The sequence below is a fragment of the Micromys minutus genome, assembly GCF_963924665.1.
Source record: "Micromys minutus genome assembly, chromosome: 19".
Classification (NCBI taxonomy): domain Eukaryota; kingdom Metazoa; phylum Chordata; class Mammalia; order Rodentia; family Muridae; genus Micromys; species Micromys minutus.
The window spans coordinates 46,013,746-46,033,639 of NC_137954.1; the positions used below are offsets into that span (position 1 = coordinate 46,013,746).

Sequence of the window (19,894 nt, forward strand, 5' to 3'; positions counted from 1 at the left end):
ATAACCTCCCTGGGGTTGTAGCCAGAAAGAGGTAGGGCTAGAAACAAACCCCAAGCCACTTGCTACTCTGCAAATGATTTGTGTAACTTTTCTACCTATCTGGTAGTTGGTTGGTGGCAGTCAGGAAGGATGGCCCAGAATATGTGCTCACACACATCTCCTGACCGACTGGGCTTGTGGGAAGTGCTCTCCGATTTGACAAAAAGCTAATCCTAAGATGAAGAGTGAAATCCTGTGTAGATAGAGGACTGGTCCAATATTCTTCCCTTCTGTTCAAATCTATTGGAGATGCAAACCTCCTGGGTCTAGGTTTTATTAGTCTTAAAACTAAGAAGTGTATTTTGTTTTCCTTTCTGGGTCACATTTCCTCCTTGAAAAACACATAAGAACTACAAACACTCTCTGCATGAAAATGCTCACCCAGAATTTTTTTTTAATTTACTGTCCATAATTATCAAGGTCAACTGAACTTTCCAAGAATTACAAGAATATGTTCAGGCTGTGTCTCCAGGCTTTGAAGGTCGGTATCATTCACTTTCAAAGAACTTCAGAGGAAACGATATTCACATTTGACTTCCATGTTTGCTTTTGTTTCTCTCCTGCAGGGGAGAGCTCATGCCACGGTTACAGTTGGCCGTGGTCACTAGCTGGCTCCCTGGTAATGGCACAGTTTGTGCATTCCATGGCCAGGATCCAGAGGGGCAGAAACACCACGGGGGAGCAGAAGTGCAAGCCCTAGGTTCATGACATGAGCATTCCTCATGATTCCGCTGAAAGACTCATTGTTGCTGTGGCAGATACTGTAAGAACAAAGGCACCATTTTCAGGATGGGGAGCTGTGTGCTGGTAATTCAATATTTTTTGATTACAGCATTAAGTTGGTCGGAGCATTACAGTGTGCTGCTTTTGGCTGTGACCTCATTTAGGCAGCTTCTCCTAATCCATGGGGTAAGTGCCACATCCTCATTTGTTCACCAGACTCTTTTATTTGAATTATAACAGACAACAGGCTCAGAAAGCATTTGGGGGATTCCATATACATTTCAGACGAGGTGTGAAAGAGAACATAGGACAATAACATGACTCTGTTATCCTTTCCACTTAAGATTGTCTGGCAAAGAATACTATAATGTAAATAAACACAAGGTACTTTCATGAGATGTAAAGAATGAAAGAGGCCATTAATTTGAAAGAGAGCAAGGAAGAATGTATGGCAGGGTTTGGAGGGAGGAAAGGAATGGGGGTATTGTAATTACATTATAATTGTAATAAAATGTGGGTATTGCTTCAGGTTTTTGCTGCAGACTGGAATTGTCTGATCAGAAGTGTGTTTGTGTGAGCATACCACAGTTTCCTCGCACAGTGAAGGGAGTGGATGGGAGGCGCAGGGAAACACTGGATAGAGAGTTGAAGCTGGTCAACTGTAGTTTGAACAGCATCTAGGTGTGGTGATCATCAGGAAAACACCACCCTTTCCCTCATCTGTGAGGAAAATGAGTCAGGCTGTACAGTTACTGGGGCTCCTAAACAGTGTTCTCGGTGAAAGGCAGGCTTACTTTTGCCTTCTGTTGGGTGTGTATGAATCACTTGAGGGTATTAAAACTTCCAGAGAAACATGAAGTCTGTGGTTCAAGTCCAGGACACGGGACTTCCAAAATGCGTTTCAACCTCTTCTGTACAATGTAGGTTAGGGAGCATTGTACTGAGAAATATAGCCAAGACTTCGTTTTCTTCAAATTTTGCTTTCTAGGTCTACAGCAGTGAGTTCTTCATTCAATTTTGGTTTTGTAGAAATTCACACAGTGAATCAGGTCCATGTCTTTGAAGTGTCTCCCTTAGATTCAGCCCATTTTCTGATATTTTTAAAAATAATTTCGAGAGATTATTGAGAAGACCTCCACCTAAGAAGTCATGGGGGAGGGATTAGGCCTGTTTGCCATAAGAGAGACTAACAAGATAACTTCCTTTGGCCAAGATACTTACACATCCTGTAAGGAATATTATTCCCATGATTTTAATTTTCTCTAATGTCCTGCTTCATGGCCCGAAGATACCCCCAAACTTGTGGCCAACGTTCCAAGTGAAAGATTTAATGAAGAATATGAAAGATAAAAATAAGACAAATCCATGTTTATTTATGCTTTCAAGAGCTAGAAAGAGAGGTCTGGGCTAAGAAGACACAAATGGGCACCCTCTAGGCTTTTATGCAAGCACAGTACTTGAACACTTATATCAGGGAATTGCTCCAAGTTTTATAACATAAGGAGTAGATTCATTTGAACAGCCGTGTTTCAAAACACTAGAAAGACTTGCTATACTTCTCTCCTTAAGCTGGGAACAGCCTTGTGGAATCTATTTTTTTAATTCGAGTTTCTTCACATTCTGGTCTCCTCTAGAGGTCGATTCATGAACTCCTGAATAGCTTGGTCCAAAGGAAGCCATTTTTTGATAGATGTTTTTAAAGCTGCAATCCAGCTGCAAGGAAAAGAAACCACAGATCATTAAACCTGTCAGGCCCTGGGGAGGAAAGACGCGACAGAATTCTTTAATTTACTTTCTAGTTGTTTCTCTTGGTGATTTATTTGGAATTAATGGGGTAACCATGCTCCGTGGGTTTCAGGTTGACTGAGAAGGAGAAATACCAAGATGACTGAGTAATGAAAGCGAGGGGTGTAGGAGAGAAGAAGATAATCATAAGTAGTAATTAATGAAGTTATATGATTTTAAAATTGCTATTAGTATTTTGTAGTTTTCACTTATCTTGTAAGCATAGTTGATCAAACATGTAATAAAAGCTGCCATATCAGTGAAAACTATTTCTTTATTAAATACTAGGAACCACACAGCTTTCCAGGTAATTCCTCTCTTCTTTCTCTTGCTTTCATTTTCTTGGACAGTTTTTTTATGCAGTATTGTTCCTTGGGGCAGGTGCTTTATTACTAGACTACTAGGAACAACAACCAGAAACAGTTACCCAGGAGTATCTCCAACAGGCTGTCTCAGAAACACAAATAAATGAATCTGTGAGTCTCTGGGTGTGGACTCTAATTTTTATAACTTTCTATGCTTACTTTAGGTGTAAGTGAAGTAATATGTAGCTCTAAGTTCAATCCAGTTTTTGACTTTGCACCGTTATGCTTTGAAATATTTCTCCAGTGGCTCAGTAATTAATTTTCACTGTTAAAAAAATGTTCTATGAATGTAACAGTCAGGCCCAGCTACTTAGCTATAACAGGAAAACTAGGAGGTGTTATCAGATGGGACTTAGGTCAGTTTCAGTGACCTTGCTCCGGCGTGCTAGTGAGGTGCGCACCATCATTATCTGTTTGCCAGAGGTTCAGAAGTCATGGCAACACACTCGGCAGCATACCTGCCTCCTCCCCCAGAACCTCTTTCACATGAGAGGCACAAATTACATTTACATAGAAAATCTCTTGTTAAGTGTCCATTTGAGAGAGATCCCTATAATCTCACTTTTGGAGTTTAATTTCTTTGTGCTTAAAAGACTCCTTCTTATAAATGTCCCTAACATGCGTGCGCGCGCTCGCACACGCGCCTACACACACACACACACACACACACACATACATGGCCATCAAGTGGCTTTGCTGAGGAATATTTTATGAGATCACTATAGTTGTAATGAAAGACCTGAAGCCAGTGGAAAATGATTGTGACTCGGGTGAGAGGAGAGACTTGATATGACATAGAGGCCATAAATGTAGATGCTGAGATGCTGAGCACCTCTTTCCTCGTGACATAGAAGCCATGAACGCTGATGCTGAACTCCTCTTTCCTCATGTGGTTGTCTAGACATTAACGTTCATGTATCTCAGAATCGTATGAACAAAATGTTAGCTTGCGAATGACAACCTGAGATTGAATAGATCACAAACTCAATCCTTTGCATATCCTTCAGTGGCTTATGCTAAAACAACCAACCAAAGACAGATGGACAAATCCACTCGAGCTATGGGAAAAAAGGCCAATTGACAAATCTGTGTTTTACACAGTTGGGATGCACTAATAAATTCAGTTTAAAGATCTATAAATCATTTACGAATTGTACATGATGGATGTGTGTGTATGTGTGTGTGTGTGTGTGTGTGTGTGTGTGTGTTAATATTGATGCCTGAGTTATCCACTGTCTTGGCAGGAATTTGGTTTACTACATCTTCACTTGGAGGGAAAAAGTATCTCTAGAGAAGCCACTGAAGAAGGGATGAAAGAAATATAATCCTGCAGAATCGCAATGCAAAGCTTGCAAAGAAAGGATAGGTTTTCCTTAAGAGTGGAGCTGGAAGATGGGGGATGGGCTTGTGTGCTGAGGCTGACACGGAGGGGGAGGGGTGGTCCTGGCTTACCGCTGATTTTCTGTTTTGTTTTCTGCACAGAAATAGAAAGTCTTGAACTCCTCTGATGAAGGTCTGAGTTCAATCACTGGCTGCTCAAAGCCATGGGTCTGCTCCCTCACACTGTATCCTTGAAGGTACAGGCCACCTGCACAGGAGGAAAGCAAAGCAGAGCACGTGAGAACAGGGGACTCACAGAAGGACAAGGTGTCAGGGAAGGTGTTAGCATTCGAAGGTGAAGAGACGCTTTCCCAGCTGAGTAGTCACAGGTGCAGGAGCTAACTTCAAAAGAGGCCACACACTGATTAGAGTCTGGCAGCACTGGTCATAGAATTGGAACTTCTTGGCTCCAGTTTGTCAATGATCACTGTTTATCTTCCCAGGCTCTGTGCTTAGATAAGCTTCTTCACCGGAAGGGCATAGTTTTGAAATATAATTTCCATTATCAAAGAGGAACAGCTGTAGTACCATATAAGAAGAAAATGAAATAGTATTTCTTGGGGCAGAGTCATAAAAACACACTTTCAGAAGCAGAATGAAGGCTGCAGGCAGCTTTTACAACCCACACAGACTCTCACCCTCTTTGTATATATCCTGCAAATCCCACTAGAACTGTGAACCCACAGGGTGATACCAAACTGCTAACTCGAATTAGCAATGAGAATAGATGGCTGATTATAAAACGTGATTTTCCTCACGTGAGCCTATAAATCCAAGGATATTGCTTGGTCTGATTTTTGTTCCCATTTTGAGGTTAGTAAGGACCTTGGTCTTGGAGTATATTCTGAAAGGTTAAATCTGTTTCCTCTGCTCTGCGGGAGCCCAAATCTCATGTAGAGACTCAAGCATTGCTTGTGACAGTGGTAGTGATAGCTGTTAGGGATTGGGCCTCCTGGGTAGTCTCTTTCTCATACCCTAGCACCTCCAACACTGGTCACAGTGCTCTTCACTACAAAAACAAACAAGAAAAGACCTGACTGCAGGGATAACATGGCAATCCAAACAGGGCACTTGAGTAGGGTTGACTCTGGCTTCCAATAAGTCACTATCTGCCTATCAGAGGAGCAAGGTGGGTATTTTCACTTTATACAGAATGCAGAGTTTTAAACTTTAGAAATTAAGGAGGGGTTGGTTGATTTTTTTAAAAAAAAATGTAATGGAGGATGTAAAAGTTGATATCAAATTTCCTTTTTAAATTTTCATTTGAGAAGAGTCCATTTTGGAACTCATAAGAAAACATTGACTTCAGTAATGGGCAGATTTTATTTTTCCACCTTAGTTGGCCTCAGTGATATGCTGCTTACCAGTAGGTGATACGACTTGGGACTGGCTGACAGAAGAGAGGTGGGCTGAAGAAACAGCACAGTCCATTATTACTGACTCACGATAAGTACCCCCCCCCCATGTAGAGGATGCAGGCCACTGGCTTACTTTATGTGTGATATGGTTTGCTCTCTTTACCTCAGCCCCTAATAGAAGAGCAACCACACAGTACTCGCTGTTCAATTCCTGCTCCCTTTCTCTTAACAGGGTTTTCAGGGTTCAGCCATGTTACATACCAGATATTCAGTAGTTCTTTATTTCTTTTCACTGTAGCTTGACGTTTCATTGTATGGACCCATCATTTTGCCAATCAGCACCAGCAAAGACATGTTTTGAGGGGGCTGGAGACATGGCTGAGAGATTAAGAGCACTAGCTGCTCTTCCAGAGGTCCTGATTTCAGTTCCCAGAAGCCACATGGTGGCTCACAACCATCTGTAATGGGGTCTGATGCCCTCTTCTGGCCTGCAGGTGTACATGCAAAAATAGAGCACTAATATACAATAAATAAATAAATCTTAAAAAAAAAAAAAAAACGACTTGTTTTGAGATAGGAAGACATTGTCTTCCATGTTGTAACCACTAGATGCTCCAATGGATGGCTCTATACTCCTGCCAGTGGAGACAGGGATAACATCAATGGGTCACCAAACCAAAAGACATGCAACTGGGACAGAGACATAGAGGAAAGTTGGGTGGGTTCATGTGGAGGGAGAAGGATAAGACAGTGTATTAGTCATTTCCCTGTTGCTGTAATAAAACACCATGACGAAGTCAACTCACAGAATGAGCAGTTTATTTGGGGCTTTTGGTTCCAGAGGCTCATGATCCGTACCAGTGGGGGAGCAGACTGACATGTGGCTGGAGCAGAAATCAAAGAGTGTTTCCCTTGAACCACAGAGATAACTGGGAATGGTAGTGGCCTTTGCACTTCAAAGCTCGTCCCCAGTGAAACTCTTCCTCTAGCAAAGGCACACCTCCTAACCATACCAAAACAGCCAACTTCTGGAGACCAAGTATTCAAATGCCTGGGACTTTAACAGGAGACATGTCATTCAGACCATCACAGTGCATGTGACCAGTATGCACCATATACATTATGAAGTAGTAAAAAACAGATTTTTTAAAAATCCAAAAGAATGCAAAAAACAATTTTGGCGAAACCAAGAAAGCCTTGTGACCATTTTCCCAGTAACATTCAGGGCCTATAATAATAAATGTCAGGGAAGCTGGTGGTTGCAACCCCAGCACCTCATTTAAGGAAATTTCACTGGGCTCTGCCTCTTTGTTATATTAGTAAAAGCAATAGCCAGCCCAGTCCATTGTTAGCTGGAAGAACAGTGTAGGCATTGCATGCCCTGTTTACTGTAATCCTGTAAAATAATCTTTCTGAGAAGTGCTCACAGACCTTGAAGTGATTTAGAAACAAACAACACTGGACAGGCATAATTTGTTACTTCTAGCTTTTGCTGGAGAGAGATCAAAAGGAATGGGGAGAGAAGGCCAAGAGCCTTCAGCCTTATGGAACGGCCCTTGACCATGGGGCTTCTGAAATGTTATTAATATCAGTGAGCACATGAGAGCCAGTGGTGTATTTTGCTAAAGGTAAAATACCTCTCTTGACACTTTGGTAAAGACAGCCATCTGGGAACCGAGGGGCTGTCTGTCCATGTCCCTCAGTATGCACTGGAGCTAGCACGTATACCCAGCTAAAAGGGAGACATGGGGTTAGTGCCCAATACAGTTCCTATTGGAGACCAGTGCTCCGTGGTTTACCACAGCTTGCTTTTCTGCTCAGTTAACTTTTTTCTCATTTTTCTGATTTTTCCTTGTCCTCAGTATCTTTTCAGCGTCATGAGTAAGAGGAAATGCCCTGCGATAAACCTACAGCTCTATTCATGACTGCATACTATGGTATGAGGTCTGCCATCCCTAAAGAAGAATCAGGGTACTAACATTTAGCATATCCAAAACAGTGAAGAAGCTCAGATGCTAAGTCAGAGGAGAGCTTGGGATCACAGCAGCCTGGAGTCAAGTTGGGAGCAATGAGGGGCAGCTGGAACCCAGCTGTAATCCAAAAGTACTGGCTGAAATTTCTGATCCTCTAGAGAATACTGGCTAACAGTAAGGACAACTGTTTGGAGATTGTTGTTCAGGACGCTGCTGGTTTATTAAATTAGAGTTTGTAGGCCCTTCTCCAATAACCAGAATTTCACTAGCACCGAGAGTTAGCTAGGTTTCAAGTACCAGACATGGTATCTCTCTTGCTGAGCAGATCTTAATTTGAATTAGAGAGCTCTTGGATACTGCCAAGGTATGTGTGCCTCTACTGTACCTCTGGGAATTTGAAATTGCTTACAAGCCCCAAAGGGTTTAGAAGTACTTAATTTTTTTTTGTGAGTTCAGAGCAGTCTATAAATCTAGACTTAAATACCTCCTTTTATATCTATGTAAATAATCTCTTGAAAATTAGTTTGATTGGCTTGGAAATAATATTGAAATCTTAAAATAATATCCCAAGTCACTGATGGATCTGGAGTTCTGTTTGCATTGCTTGCGTTTTCTCTTATTCAGTTAGCAGCCGTCAAAGTTGGAGAGTGCAGGTGCATAAAACAGCCTGTTCTGAGGTCTGAAGAGGCCGTTTATCTCCTCATAGCCATATGTTTACCTGGGTTCAAAACATCTTCAGTGTGGTGAAGGGGGAGCCATCCCATTCTTCATCCCGAATGATAGAAAAGGTGCCAAGGAGTGATGTGACTGTTCTCTTTAAACCTCCAAGGGAGATGGAGCTGTCACTCTTCTTCCCTGTTTGGCACGTCTACTGGTCTTAGCCAAACATGAAAATCAGTGTAAAATATAGAAATCAAAATGGCTCAGGTACCAGATGTCAAAGAGCAGACATTTCATGTGGAAATATGAGAGTACTAATTGGTTTTTATTAACAATTATGAGAGAATGAGGAGAGAATGGGGCAGATTTAATTGATGGGTAGGAGGAAGGTCAGTACAGAAAGAGAAGACAAATGATACTGAAGATGTGTGAGAGGCCTTAAGGAATCATCTCCTTGGAGATTTGTCTAAAATTTCATATTATACTTATAAGTGTATGTGTATACATACATTTGTTTAATGACTGTACTGGGTAGTTTCATGCAACTTTACCCAAGCTAAAGTCATTTGAAAGGAGGGAACCTCCATTAAAAAATGCTTCTGTAAAATTAGGCCATAGATAAACTTGTAGGGCATTTTCTTAATTAGTGATTGATAAGGGATGGGCCAGGCCATGGTGCTGATGCCATCCCTGGGGTTGTGGTTCTGAGTTCTATAAAAAAGCGGGCTGAGCAAGCAAGTAACAGCTCCTCCATGGCCTCTGCATCAGCTCCGCCTACAGCTCCTTCCTGTTCTGTTTGAGTTTCTTCCTGACTCCCTTCAATAATGAACAGTGATACAAAGAATACCAAAAACGCTAAACGTAATACAAATAAAACCTTTCCTCTCCAACTTGCTTTTGGCCACGGTGTTTAATCCCAGCAGTAATTACCCTAAGACAATGGGGTTCCAGCACTTTATGAGATAATGCTCCTCCTGAGAACCACAGAGCAGCACCAAGCATGCTAGACCTCCCTTTGGGTTGTTGCACAGAGAAGATGGAGAGAGTCCCCAAGCAATATAGGCTGCTGCTGTTTCCCCTGATTGCCCTTCAGAAACCAAAGATTAAGTCTTTACTGCTGAAAATACCATGCGATTTGACAAAAGGATTTGAGCTGGATCTGACCTCAAAACTCCCTCCCCAGGACTAGTTTTATAGTACCAGGAGATGTTCTGCAAGCTGCCAGTGAAGGGAAGTAATCAATAGTTACAAACAGTTGTGACACCTACGAACCACAACCATGACCAGTAAGTATGCCACAAGATCCCCAGAGTGGCACTCTGTTCTCGGCAGTCTAATTAGACTTAAGGCCTAACAACAAAAAGGAAAGGACTGGAGACCTAGCCAACTCCCCAGGGCCAAGGGAGTCATGGCTCTTAGCAGAGCAGGGAAATTATGGATGACATCCTAAAACTTACATTTCCACCCTCAGATAAATGCAGCTCTTGTCCTTCCTCAAAGAAGATTCTCTTCACAGCAGAGCAGAGCAAGAACCACAACTTGTCAAAATGCAGATAATAATTGATCATGGAGTGCCTGGCTCCAATAGACACCTCTACAGGATGGGCTACTACTAAGCTCAGGGAACAGCATGGAGGAGAGGGCAGGAAGAGTTTAAGAGCGAGAGAACTGTGCTGTAACATCCTGTCTCTGAGACATTAACATGGAAGCTTCACCCATGATACCTCAACAATATGGCCGCCTACATGGGACCTGTAAATGGTGCTAATGTCTGTAGTTGTGCTAATGTGGAAGGGCGAGTCCTTCCACTGGACAGATAACTTTTAGTTTTTAGAAAGAGACTTTGGCAAACTCATCTGAAGACTGATGAGAGCGGGAGGATTAGTCGTCCTCACAAATGGAAGCCTGAATGGTTACTCATTGTAGATATGTGTTGCAGTAAATATTAAAAAGTTTTGTTGTTAAAGACACCCATGGATGCTGCTCTAGTGCGGAGCCCAACACCCACCATGTGGTCCCCACACTGCCCTCTCTCAGATGTCTCTCTTTTAGTCTGGAGCTCTGGCTACCAGTTCCGTGCAGGGTCATCTGACACTTTCTATCTTGGCGTTCCATGCTGCCTCTATTAATTCATGCACGGTTCACTCTACCATCCCTGCTCTTTCGGTCCTGGGTGGATACAACCACCCTGGCATGTTTCTTTCCTCCACTGCCCGGCACAAACATGACTCCAGATTTATTAACTTATCAAACAGGTTTATACGTAAAATTCTCGATCCACAATCCTCTACACAATAAGCTTACAATCAGCAGACAAAGATACAAACTTCCCATCCAGAAAAGATAAATTAGACCCATAGAAACCCTTAGAAATAATCATAACAACCTCATCAAGCTAGAGATGTGCAGAAAGAAACATACATGCCTGCTTCCATGTTGCCTTCAGAATCTTTACCTACTGCCTCCTTTTCCAGTCCTCCAGCCTCTTTCTTTCCCTACCTCTCCACAGTCCAATCATATATTGCCTTAACATAAATCTACAGATATACATATATCCATACATATACATGTGTGTGTGTGTAAAACAATAACAATTAAGGAAAAAAAGATCATGAATTTAAGTGGGAATGAGAGGGTCATGGGAGGGGTTGAAAGGAGAAGAAAGAAGTGGGGAAATCATATACTAATATTTCAATTAAAATTTAAAATACATAGGTTAATTAAATAATAATTTCTTAAATTCAAGAAAGCTCTCATTTAGATTTTAGGTATTATTATTTTATTACTCCTATGATCTTTTAATATCCATATCGTTTGAATAGTGTGTATGTATGTGTGTGTGTGTGTGTGTGTGTGTCTGTGTATGAAATCTTACAATAATGTAAAACAAATCTATGATAAGCAAATGGAATATGCATGAGAATCATGGGAAGTTGAGCAAACTGACCACAAAAAGAAGGTGCCGACATCCAAAGTAGGAAGACTTCGAGTAAAGAATAATATAGGATAATATTTCAACCAAAGAAAGTGATGATCATTCCTTTTAAAAGCCATTGGTGCCAAAGGAACGAATTTGTGTTTTAACTTCTGGACAGCCAGTGTGAAGCATTAAGGTAACTGGCTTCAGGGGTCGCCTGGCTGTTGGGACCTTAGTAGGCAGCTTACTTCTCCATTTCTAGCCACTGTACTGAGTGGCCTCTGCAGTTGCTCTTCCGATTTGCAAATAGAGCCGTAGCTGCTCAACTGTGCCTCTTCTTCAGAGTATCCAGGGGCTGTCTCAGGTGAAACAGTGGTACAGGAATTTACAAAGGTTCTGCAAAGCTAAGGCATCCTCCTTCCTGGTACCGTAATTATTTTCAAGTGATGCGGATTCCTTACCGGACGCCTGTGTAGAGCGAATGCTGGCATAGAAGTATAAGCAGCCGTCCTTCAGGATGCAATAGTGTTGGATCCACACATCTGTGCTTCTCTCCAGCTGGTGCAGAAGGCCCAGGCATTCAGGGTGTTTGATAGCGAGAGGTGGGAGGCTACTGTTGTGCCCTGTGACATCTTCCCAGACATGGTTCTGCAAATGTAGCACAAGGATACGTAAGTAACCGTCGTGCACCAGATGCCTTCCACCCACATGGCAGTGACATGGGCTAAGTTCTGTTTAGCACTGGGGAGCCACTACCCCAAATGTTTCTAGGGCTAATATAATCTCACTGCTTGAGTAACTGCCACATTAAGCCCTTGCTTATAGAGAACTCCCTCTTTTCCTTAGCTTCTATTGTATTCTGAAAAAACCAAAAGAGCATCAGCTGAAAAGCAGGAGATTGGGAATAGGGAGCCAATGGGCATAGGTACCTCTATGGTTATTAATGTGTCTGCTTATAAAGTGCTGGCCCGACATGTGGCTTCTCACATCACAGAGATCGCTCTCCAAGGCCTGGCTCCTGGTATGTCCACTGTGGATAACAGCCGCCCCTGGTTCATGCCTTTCTTTATCTGAACCCCCGCTTCTGCAGCAGAACATGTTAACTGCTCCAGGCCAGCTCCAGCCTTGGGCTCTCATGGTCACTGAGGTGGAAGGCTGATGATAAATGAAGGCCCTCTAACCTGGAGGGCAGCCCACAGCCCACAGGCCTGGGAAACAGGCTCTTTCTGAGAACTCTGACCCATGGCCAGGAGCCCTTTGCTTTATCTCTTCATCTGGACCAGTCTGTGCTTGCCGGGTTCTTTTTGTCCGGGGTTTTTGTTTTGCCCTTTTGCTTTTTTTTTTTTTTTTTAAACAAGTCAGTGAAAAGCTAGCAGAGTGCAGAGCTTGCTGTATTCTGCTGGGAGTTTGGCTGTTCTTTTGTTTTTTTTCTTTTTCCACTTGCTGCAGACACTCTGAGTGCAATTGCAGAATAAATGCCTCTTAAAAGTATCCAGGCTCACTACAGCGCTGTGTTACAGGGACAGGTAAATATGTCCAGTGCTGTGTTCTGAGAAAAATGATATACAGGTCCCACTGTTCATTATATGACAATGCTTAAGACTGTTCTTAAAGGACAGTTTACAAGGCAAGGACACCCAAACTCCAACCTCAGTTTCTGGTAACATATAAATTCAACATGTGTTCACGGGTTAGAAGTACATGCCATCTTCTAAAGGATTGATCATATTAAATAAAATCTTCATTACAAATCACACAAATCAACAGAGTGAAAGGAAACAGCCGTGCATTGTAAGAGTGTTCTCCAAAGCGTGTTAAAGTACAAACTCAGAAAGAGGGCTGCCTGGTTTGAAGTGGTGGCTTACCAGATGACATAATAAAGTCACCTAACATTTGATAATAAAAATCTAACAGAGATATTGATCAATGATTGAGGATCATTGAGATGCAAGAAAAGTGCAAAGACAGAAGAGATGAAGGAAGGCATCACTGGGTGTCGGGATGCAACATTGGCTCTGACAAGCTGCTCAGACAGCCGCAGCATCCCAAGACACCCCGGAGACCCCGAGAATGCAAAGAAATAGCGACATTTTCTCTCACCACTGTGGGCTATTGCTTGGCTCCCTGTGAATCAGACATTACAACCCACTTTATGTCTCCACCCAACGTCTTAGGAGGGATCTCATGAAAAGTCACGGAAACACAAAGAAAAGCAGGATTGAACGCTCCGCTCTCGGATCTGAAGGAGACCCATTTGGTTCCAATCTATTTGCCAGCATTTAGAACAGATCTAAGCTGTCTCCGACTGGGCTACGTGACATCCTCCTTGCTCTTTCCTTCTCTGCAGAGGAACAAACTGAGAGCAGAGAACAGAAAACCAGGAAGCCTTACCTGGCGGACAGGACGGGCTGCCTTCTGCATGGCCTCCAGCCACCTGAAAGAGTGAAGGAGAGGGACAATCCACAGGGGAACTGGGTCACAGAGAGGGGCTTGCTGCTGGTAGCCTGCCCTTCAGGCAGAGCAGTCCTGAGCCTGGCGGGCGAAGGTAACGTGTTCTTGTAAGTTTAAATTTAGTATATGGCAAACCCTTTTCTCAGGCTTATCTAGTAAAATTCATGGTATCCTCCACTACTATCATTTGATCAGTGCCCGAGAGAATAGTAATTCACTATTTCTAAGGTTCGGAGTTTGTTAACCACAGCTTGGCTACATTAACTATTAGGCACTGCCTTGTGGTGTTGCATCTGGTGGCCTGAGCTCTCCAGTGTTGTTCCTTAGCCTGACATCAGCTGATTGACTCCCTCCTAGCCTGCCAACCTTTCCCAGTTTTGTTTCACACTCTTTAACTTCCACTCAAAGCACTCCCCGAAGTCCAGTGTATTTCCCTTGCTCTCCTCTCCTGCGTTTCTTCTGGATGTGTCCCTCTTTCTTTACTAACTCCCTCATTCCCACGTTTAGAAGCTCTCACAGCCTTTTTGTAAGGGGTGTGCCATGTCTTCTGTAATACTTCTCAACGTTCATTCCGTGTCCAAAAGAACAAATGTCCTACCGTGTTAGTTCCAACTTGGTATTGAGTTTGTTTATTTACTTTTTTCTTTTTGCGATTATAACTCTCTTCCCTTTTCTCTTTCCAAACCTTTCTTTCAAATTCATGGCCTCTTCTTATGACTAATTGTTATTGCATGCATATATATATATACATACATATGTATATGTATGTATATATACATATATAAACATGTAAACATAAACATACCTACTTATATACACATATTTACACATATGTACATATGTTCTTAAATGTAACTGGTTCCATCCATGTGATGTAGCCATGTATGTATGTTTCCAGTGCTTACTGTTTGGTGCTGGTGTTCTCTGGAAAGAACATTTCTCAGCATTCTTAGCTACCCATAGATTTTGTGCAGGGCTGAGACCTTTTGATCATTGCCACTCCTACTATATAGGATGTCTGTTGGTGTCATCCTTGTTTAGCTCACATTTGGGCAGCCATGTTGGTGAGACTTTATGGGTGTATCATAGGATGTTACTAAGAGACACAGTTAAATGATGGACTCCCTGATCTTCTGGCTCTTCAAATCTTCCCACCCCCTTTTCCACCACCTCTCCCATTTATAAACTTTGGGACCAAAGATGGACTCTTAATTATAGAACTAATCCACATGAAAGTTAAAATGCACCCTAGATATGCTAGATATAAATAAATGCTGTTTGTATCATATTGCCTTGGTAGTCCTTTACTGAATATTTATTTAAATATACAATATTCCACAAATAGGGACAAAATACTTTTGCCCAAGATATTCATGACCTAGTACTCCCTTTACAGTCAGAGCTGGGAGAAGGAAGCATTCATTGAGTTTGGACACGTTGGCACACTACCTTCTCCATTGACTTTCTGTTCTGCATGCTCTCCCACCCCTTACTTTAGCTGGTTAGTTCCCTCATTACAGCTTTCACTTGGCTCACTGAAATGTCCAGTGAGCTCCATTTCCTCAGGGAGACATGCCCAGTGCATATCTAATGGCCACAACCCATTGTTACCTTCACAGAATGCCAAAACACTCTCTTTGTGGATTGTGTGCTTACACAATGCCAACAGAGTCTTCCCCACTCAAAGCCCTATTTATTTTATGTCCTTCATGCATTTAGCGCATTTCACTATAGTGTGTTTTTCCATAGCATGCTTCATTATTTTATATCAATCACTATCTATTTTACCACACATATATCTGGCAGTTTGTAAGAGGTATGCACAGTTATGGAGCTGTGGATACTGAACTTTCATCTTTGTAAAGAAAGGAGGGAGGGCTGCAGTAGTCATGGTAACTGAGCATGTTTGCATTCTTTGGAGATTCTGATTGAAATAAAAAGAAGAAATAATGACATCCTAAACTTACTGTACTCGACACAACACACACTACCACTTCTTTGTTCTTTTTCTTATTTCTAACTCCAACAGTATGCAAGTCTACTCCTTAGGAAGCAGCCCCCTGGAAGTAAAGCCAGAGAGGCAGGAGATTACTGAATTACCTCTTCATCTCTTGGTTTGAAGTCGCACAGAGACAGAATATTCTACTTCCAGACTGAGGCACACAGTTAAACACAAAGGGTTTGCCCAAGCTGTTGTCAATATCAACTTCTGCTCCTTCTAATTTTATTATGTCTAGAGGTGGCCACTTCCCTTCATCCTGAAATCGATAAAGAAGATGATCAGTTAATGAAGAAAATGAAAAAGAAAGGAAGTATACAACTGTTATTTTAAATTGATTATTTTTCCCTTAAAATGAAAAAAGTAAAGCATACTCTGTAGATTATATTTTACTTAATATCTGACATAATATTCCAAATTATATGCATGTAATATTTAAACACCTTTTGGATAGCCATTCCTTATTTTGAATTTTATTATTTTATTTATTTACATTTCAAATATTATCCCCCTTCCCAAATTCCCCTCCACAAAGCCCTTATCCCTTTCCTATCCCCCTGCCTCTATGAGGGTGCTCCCCAACCTATCCACCCACTCCAGCCTTAGCTCCTAGCATTTCCCTATGCTGGGTCATCCAGCCTCCACAGTACTAAGGGGCTCCCCCACCACTGATACAAGACAAGGCTATCTTCTGCTACATATGCAGCCGGAGCCATGGGTCCCTCCATGTGCACTCTTTGGTTGGTGGTTTAGTCCCTGGGAGCTCTGGGGGGTCTGGTTGGTTGATAGTGTTGTTCTTCCTATGAGGTTGCAAACCCCTTCAGCTCCTTCAGTCCTTGTCCTAACTTCTTCATTGGGGTCCCCGTGCTCAAGCTGATGTTTGGCTGCATGCATCCACATTTGTATTGGTCTGACTCTGGCAGAGCCTCTCAGGGGATATAAATAGGTGTTTTTTGTTTGTTTGATTTTGCTGGAAATATTTTATTTACATTTCAAATTTTATCCTCTTTCCTGTATTTTCCTCTATGCCTTTTATCCCATCCCCTCTCCCCAGGCTTCTATGAGGGTGTTTACCTACCTCTGTCTCTGGGTCCTGAAATTCCCCTATACTGGGACATTGAGCCTTGGCAGGACCAAGGGCTTCTCCCCGCATTGATGCCCAATAAGGCCATCCTCTACTACATGTGCAGCTTGAGCTCTGGTTGGTTGGTATTGTTGTTCTTATGGGGTTGCAACCCCATTCAATTCCTTCAATTCTTTCTCTAATTCTTCCATTGGGGTTCCTGTGCTCAGTCCAATGGTTAGCTGTGAGCTTCCTACTCTGTATTTGTTAGGCTCTAGAAGAGCCTCTCAGGAGACAGCTGTATCAGGCTCCTGTCAGCATGTACTCCTTGGCATCAGCAATATTGTCTGGGTTTGGTGGTTGTATATGGGCTGGATCCCCAGGTGAAGCAGTCTCTGGATGGCCTTTCATGAATAGGCATTTTTAATATGAGCTTTATTCATGCCCATTTGGGAGTATTATTAACGCAAGTATTCCTATCACAAAAACAGGACATGAAAAGAAACCTGTATCACACAACTACCTTGTCACAATGTGGCATGTCTGGAGAGCACCTACAGTGTAGGTTCCATGTCATGGTGTGTGAGGTCACCTGATAAATTGTTTCCATCCATTTACAGTTGACAAATGCTCCTGAAACAATCATCTTTATCATCTCCTATCATACGTCAGAAAACAGTCGGACAAAAACACTAAAGAATATTTTTTTATATAAAGGACAACATTTTATCGTACTATGATATTAATGTAAAACTAAAATATTTTCCCAAGTGAATAGTTTTTATTTTATTTTATAATTTTTTCTCAAGTTTCATCATCGTTATTCACATCTGCTTTACCACCTCTGCATGGAGACGTAACTTACACAGCATGACGTCACTCAATGTGGAGTTAAATGGACATTACACTTCAGTAAACTTATGGAGATAAGAAATCACCATTTTAATCTAGTTTTAGAATATTCTCATTAACCTCTAAATTTCCTTTGAGTTTATTTCCAGGTAGTTGTTACCATTTCCAAAATCACAAATAAACAGACATGTTTTGGTCATTATCCATCTAACAGTCTGAGGTGTTTAATATAAGGGGAACCATATAACTTGTGATTTTCCCCCTAGTGTGATGTCTTGAAATGACTAAGTTGAAGCAGAAAGTAGCACTTCATTCCTTTTAAAGATTGATATTCTGTTGTAGGAGATGTCACATTTTGTTTCTTCACAAATAAGGTGACAGATTTCTTTTTCTGTTGTGGGGCTATTTTGAGAAGCACTTCTGTGCATATTTATATACATGCCTTTGACATACAGCTAAGTAAATGCAAGAATATTCTTCTTCTACAAGTATTACCCCTTCTCTTGTGGGGCTTCAAAAGATCCTGCCTTAATCTTCACAACAGCTTCTTTAGAGGAAGAATATGAGATTCAGTCACATGCCCTAGCGTTACCAGGAATGGCATAGAATAGAATATGACCCCTGTCTTCCAGAAGTGACTTTCCATATTGTGTCTTTCAAATGTGTGCCTTCTTGGATCACTGGGACATGAGGCACTGTTGGCTTTTGGGATATATATTCAATGCATGAGTTATTCAACATTTTGGTTACTTAATTACATTTCCAGGAACATGTTAAAGTTGAATTAGAAATAGAAATGAAACCCAAGATTTTTGGTGTTCATTCGCTGAAAGCAAATACTCACTCGTCTGCCTTGTGTGGACCTATTTTACAGTCAAGGAGAATCTGGCCTTAGTGTCAGCGTTGTTTGATTACTCAGGAAATGTCAGGGTCCTCCCACATCCTTTGATGTAGAAGAACTTGACAGTTTACTAATGGCACCCTATACAGCCAGGATGAGAGTCTCTAGTCTTCCCTGCTTGCTCAAGCCCCATGTGCATGAGAAAAGTCAATGGCAACTTAATGGATTGGATTTTAAGCCCAGAGCTACTTTCTCTCACATGCTATGTATCATGGCCATGATGGCATTTTGACTAATCTCAGCTGCTGTCTCATGTCTCCCATTGATGAGCCTTCTGTGTCCCTGGTAGCAGCTGCCATGACACTTTGGTCATAGTGTATTACTGCAGGTGTGCGTTCTCCTGAAGCTGAACTTTCTGTGCCTAGTCTTTCATCTTGGTCTCACTTGTGCCAGAACAATTAAGTCCCTCTCTTCATGAGGTCCAGATGTTGAAAAGGAGACTTCACTCACTCTGACCCTAAGACTGCTGTGGTACCGCTCTCACCGTCAAATGGTTTCTATAGATAAAGAACAACTAAAACCCAGCTTTTTTTTTTCCTATCAAGTTTTAAGACTGACTTCCTTCAGCAAAATTCAGTCTTTTAGCCTGGCAATGACTATTAAATTGGCTCTGTTTGATCCCTTCCCTACAGCTCTGCCAAAAGTTCCTCTTAGCTCAGATGGAGCAATGAAAATTTTTTCAGGGCTACATTTGCCACAACTTTCTATTCTTTTTTCCAAGGCACACAAATCCTCTGGCAGGCTTTCTGTTCCTGGGCCAGTTCACAGGTTCAGCTGCTGCCTGTGTGCAGAATTGATTAAAATAACCGAAATGCTGAGGGGATTTAAACAGGAATTGTTTAGTGATGTCCAAAGGCTATAGACTGAGAATAAAGGAACCCGGGCTGTTTGTGCCGGAGGTTCTTGGATAATGTTGGCGTTTTCTCTCATGGAAATAATATTTTTTACAGAATGAATTCCAAAGGTCAGACTGTTGAGAAAAGAGAAACACCAAGCAATAATGAAGACAAAACCCAAGTTCGAATGAGCACGCTTCTAAAATAGATTTAACACAGAAAAGTGTAGACAAGGGCATTTGTGTACTTGTGAGATTCCCCACTAAAATAATCCCCTATCTACAGATGCCTTTAAATTTTTTGGTTTGGTCAAAACTTTGGGTTGAACATGAAAAAAAATGTTGTTTCCAGCTTTCCAAGTCTTTAAAAAAAAAAGAAGCAACAACAGAAACAAACGAGGTCGGGAAAGGCATCTTTAACTGTGAGAAAAAGATCCTTCTGAGTGAAGAAAATAAGAGACAAGACAGAGAGAAAGCCGGTCTTAAAGGGAAACATCTCCTGAAAGAGTGAATAAAATGGAGGCGGAGAAGGCATACAGTTGGAGAGCGGCAAAGACACTGAGCAGTCTATGTCTGGGTGGCACTTTGGAGCA

General features: G+C 41.8%; 1 protein-coding gene across 1 annotated transcript in view; it reads right to left on the bottom strand.

The window, feature by feature from the left end:
• Positions 1-2,375: 2,375 nt before the first annotated feature.
• LOC308433274 (uncharacterized protein) overlaps positions 2,376-19,894 on the bottom strand; it is a gene marked incomplete at both ends in the record, with an annotated part of 98,562 nt that continues 81,043 nt past the window's right edge. The window contains 5 exons of the mRNA XM_080933274.1: positions 2,376-2,475; positions 4,365-4,500; positions 11,662-11,848; positions 13,592-13,634; positions 15,752-15,909. Coding sequence (XP_080789400.1) covers positions 2,376-2,475; positions 4,365-4,500; positions 11,662-11,848; positions 13,592-13,634; positions 15,752-15,909 — 624 coding nt within the window. The remainder of the gene's footprint in view (positions 2,476-4,364; positions 4,501-11,661; positions 11,849-13,591; positions 13,635-15,751; positions 15,910-19,894) is intronic.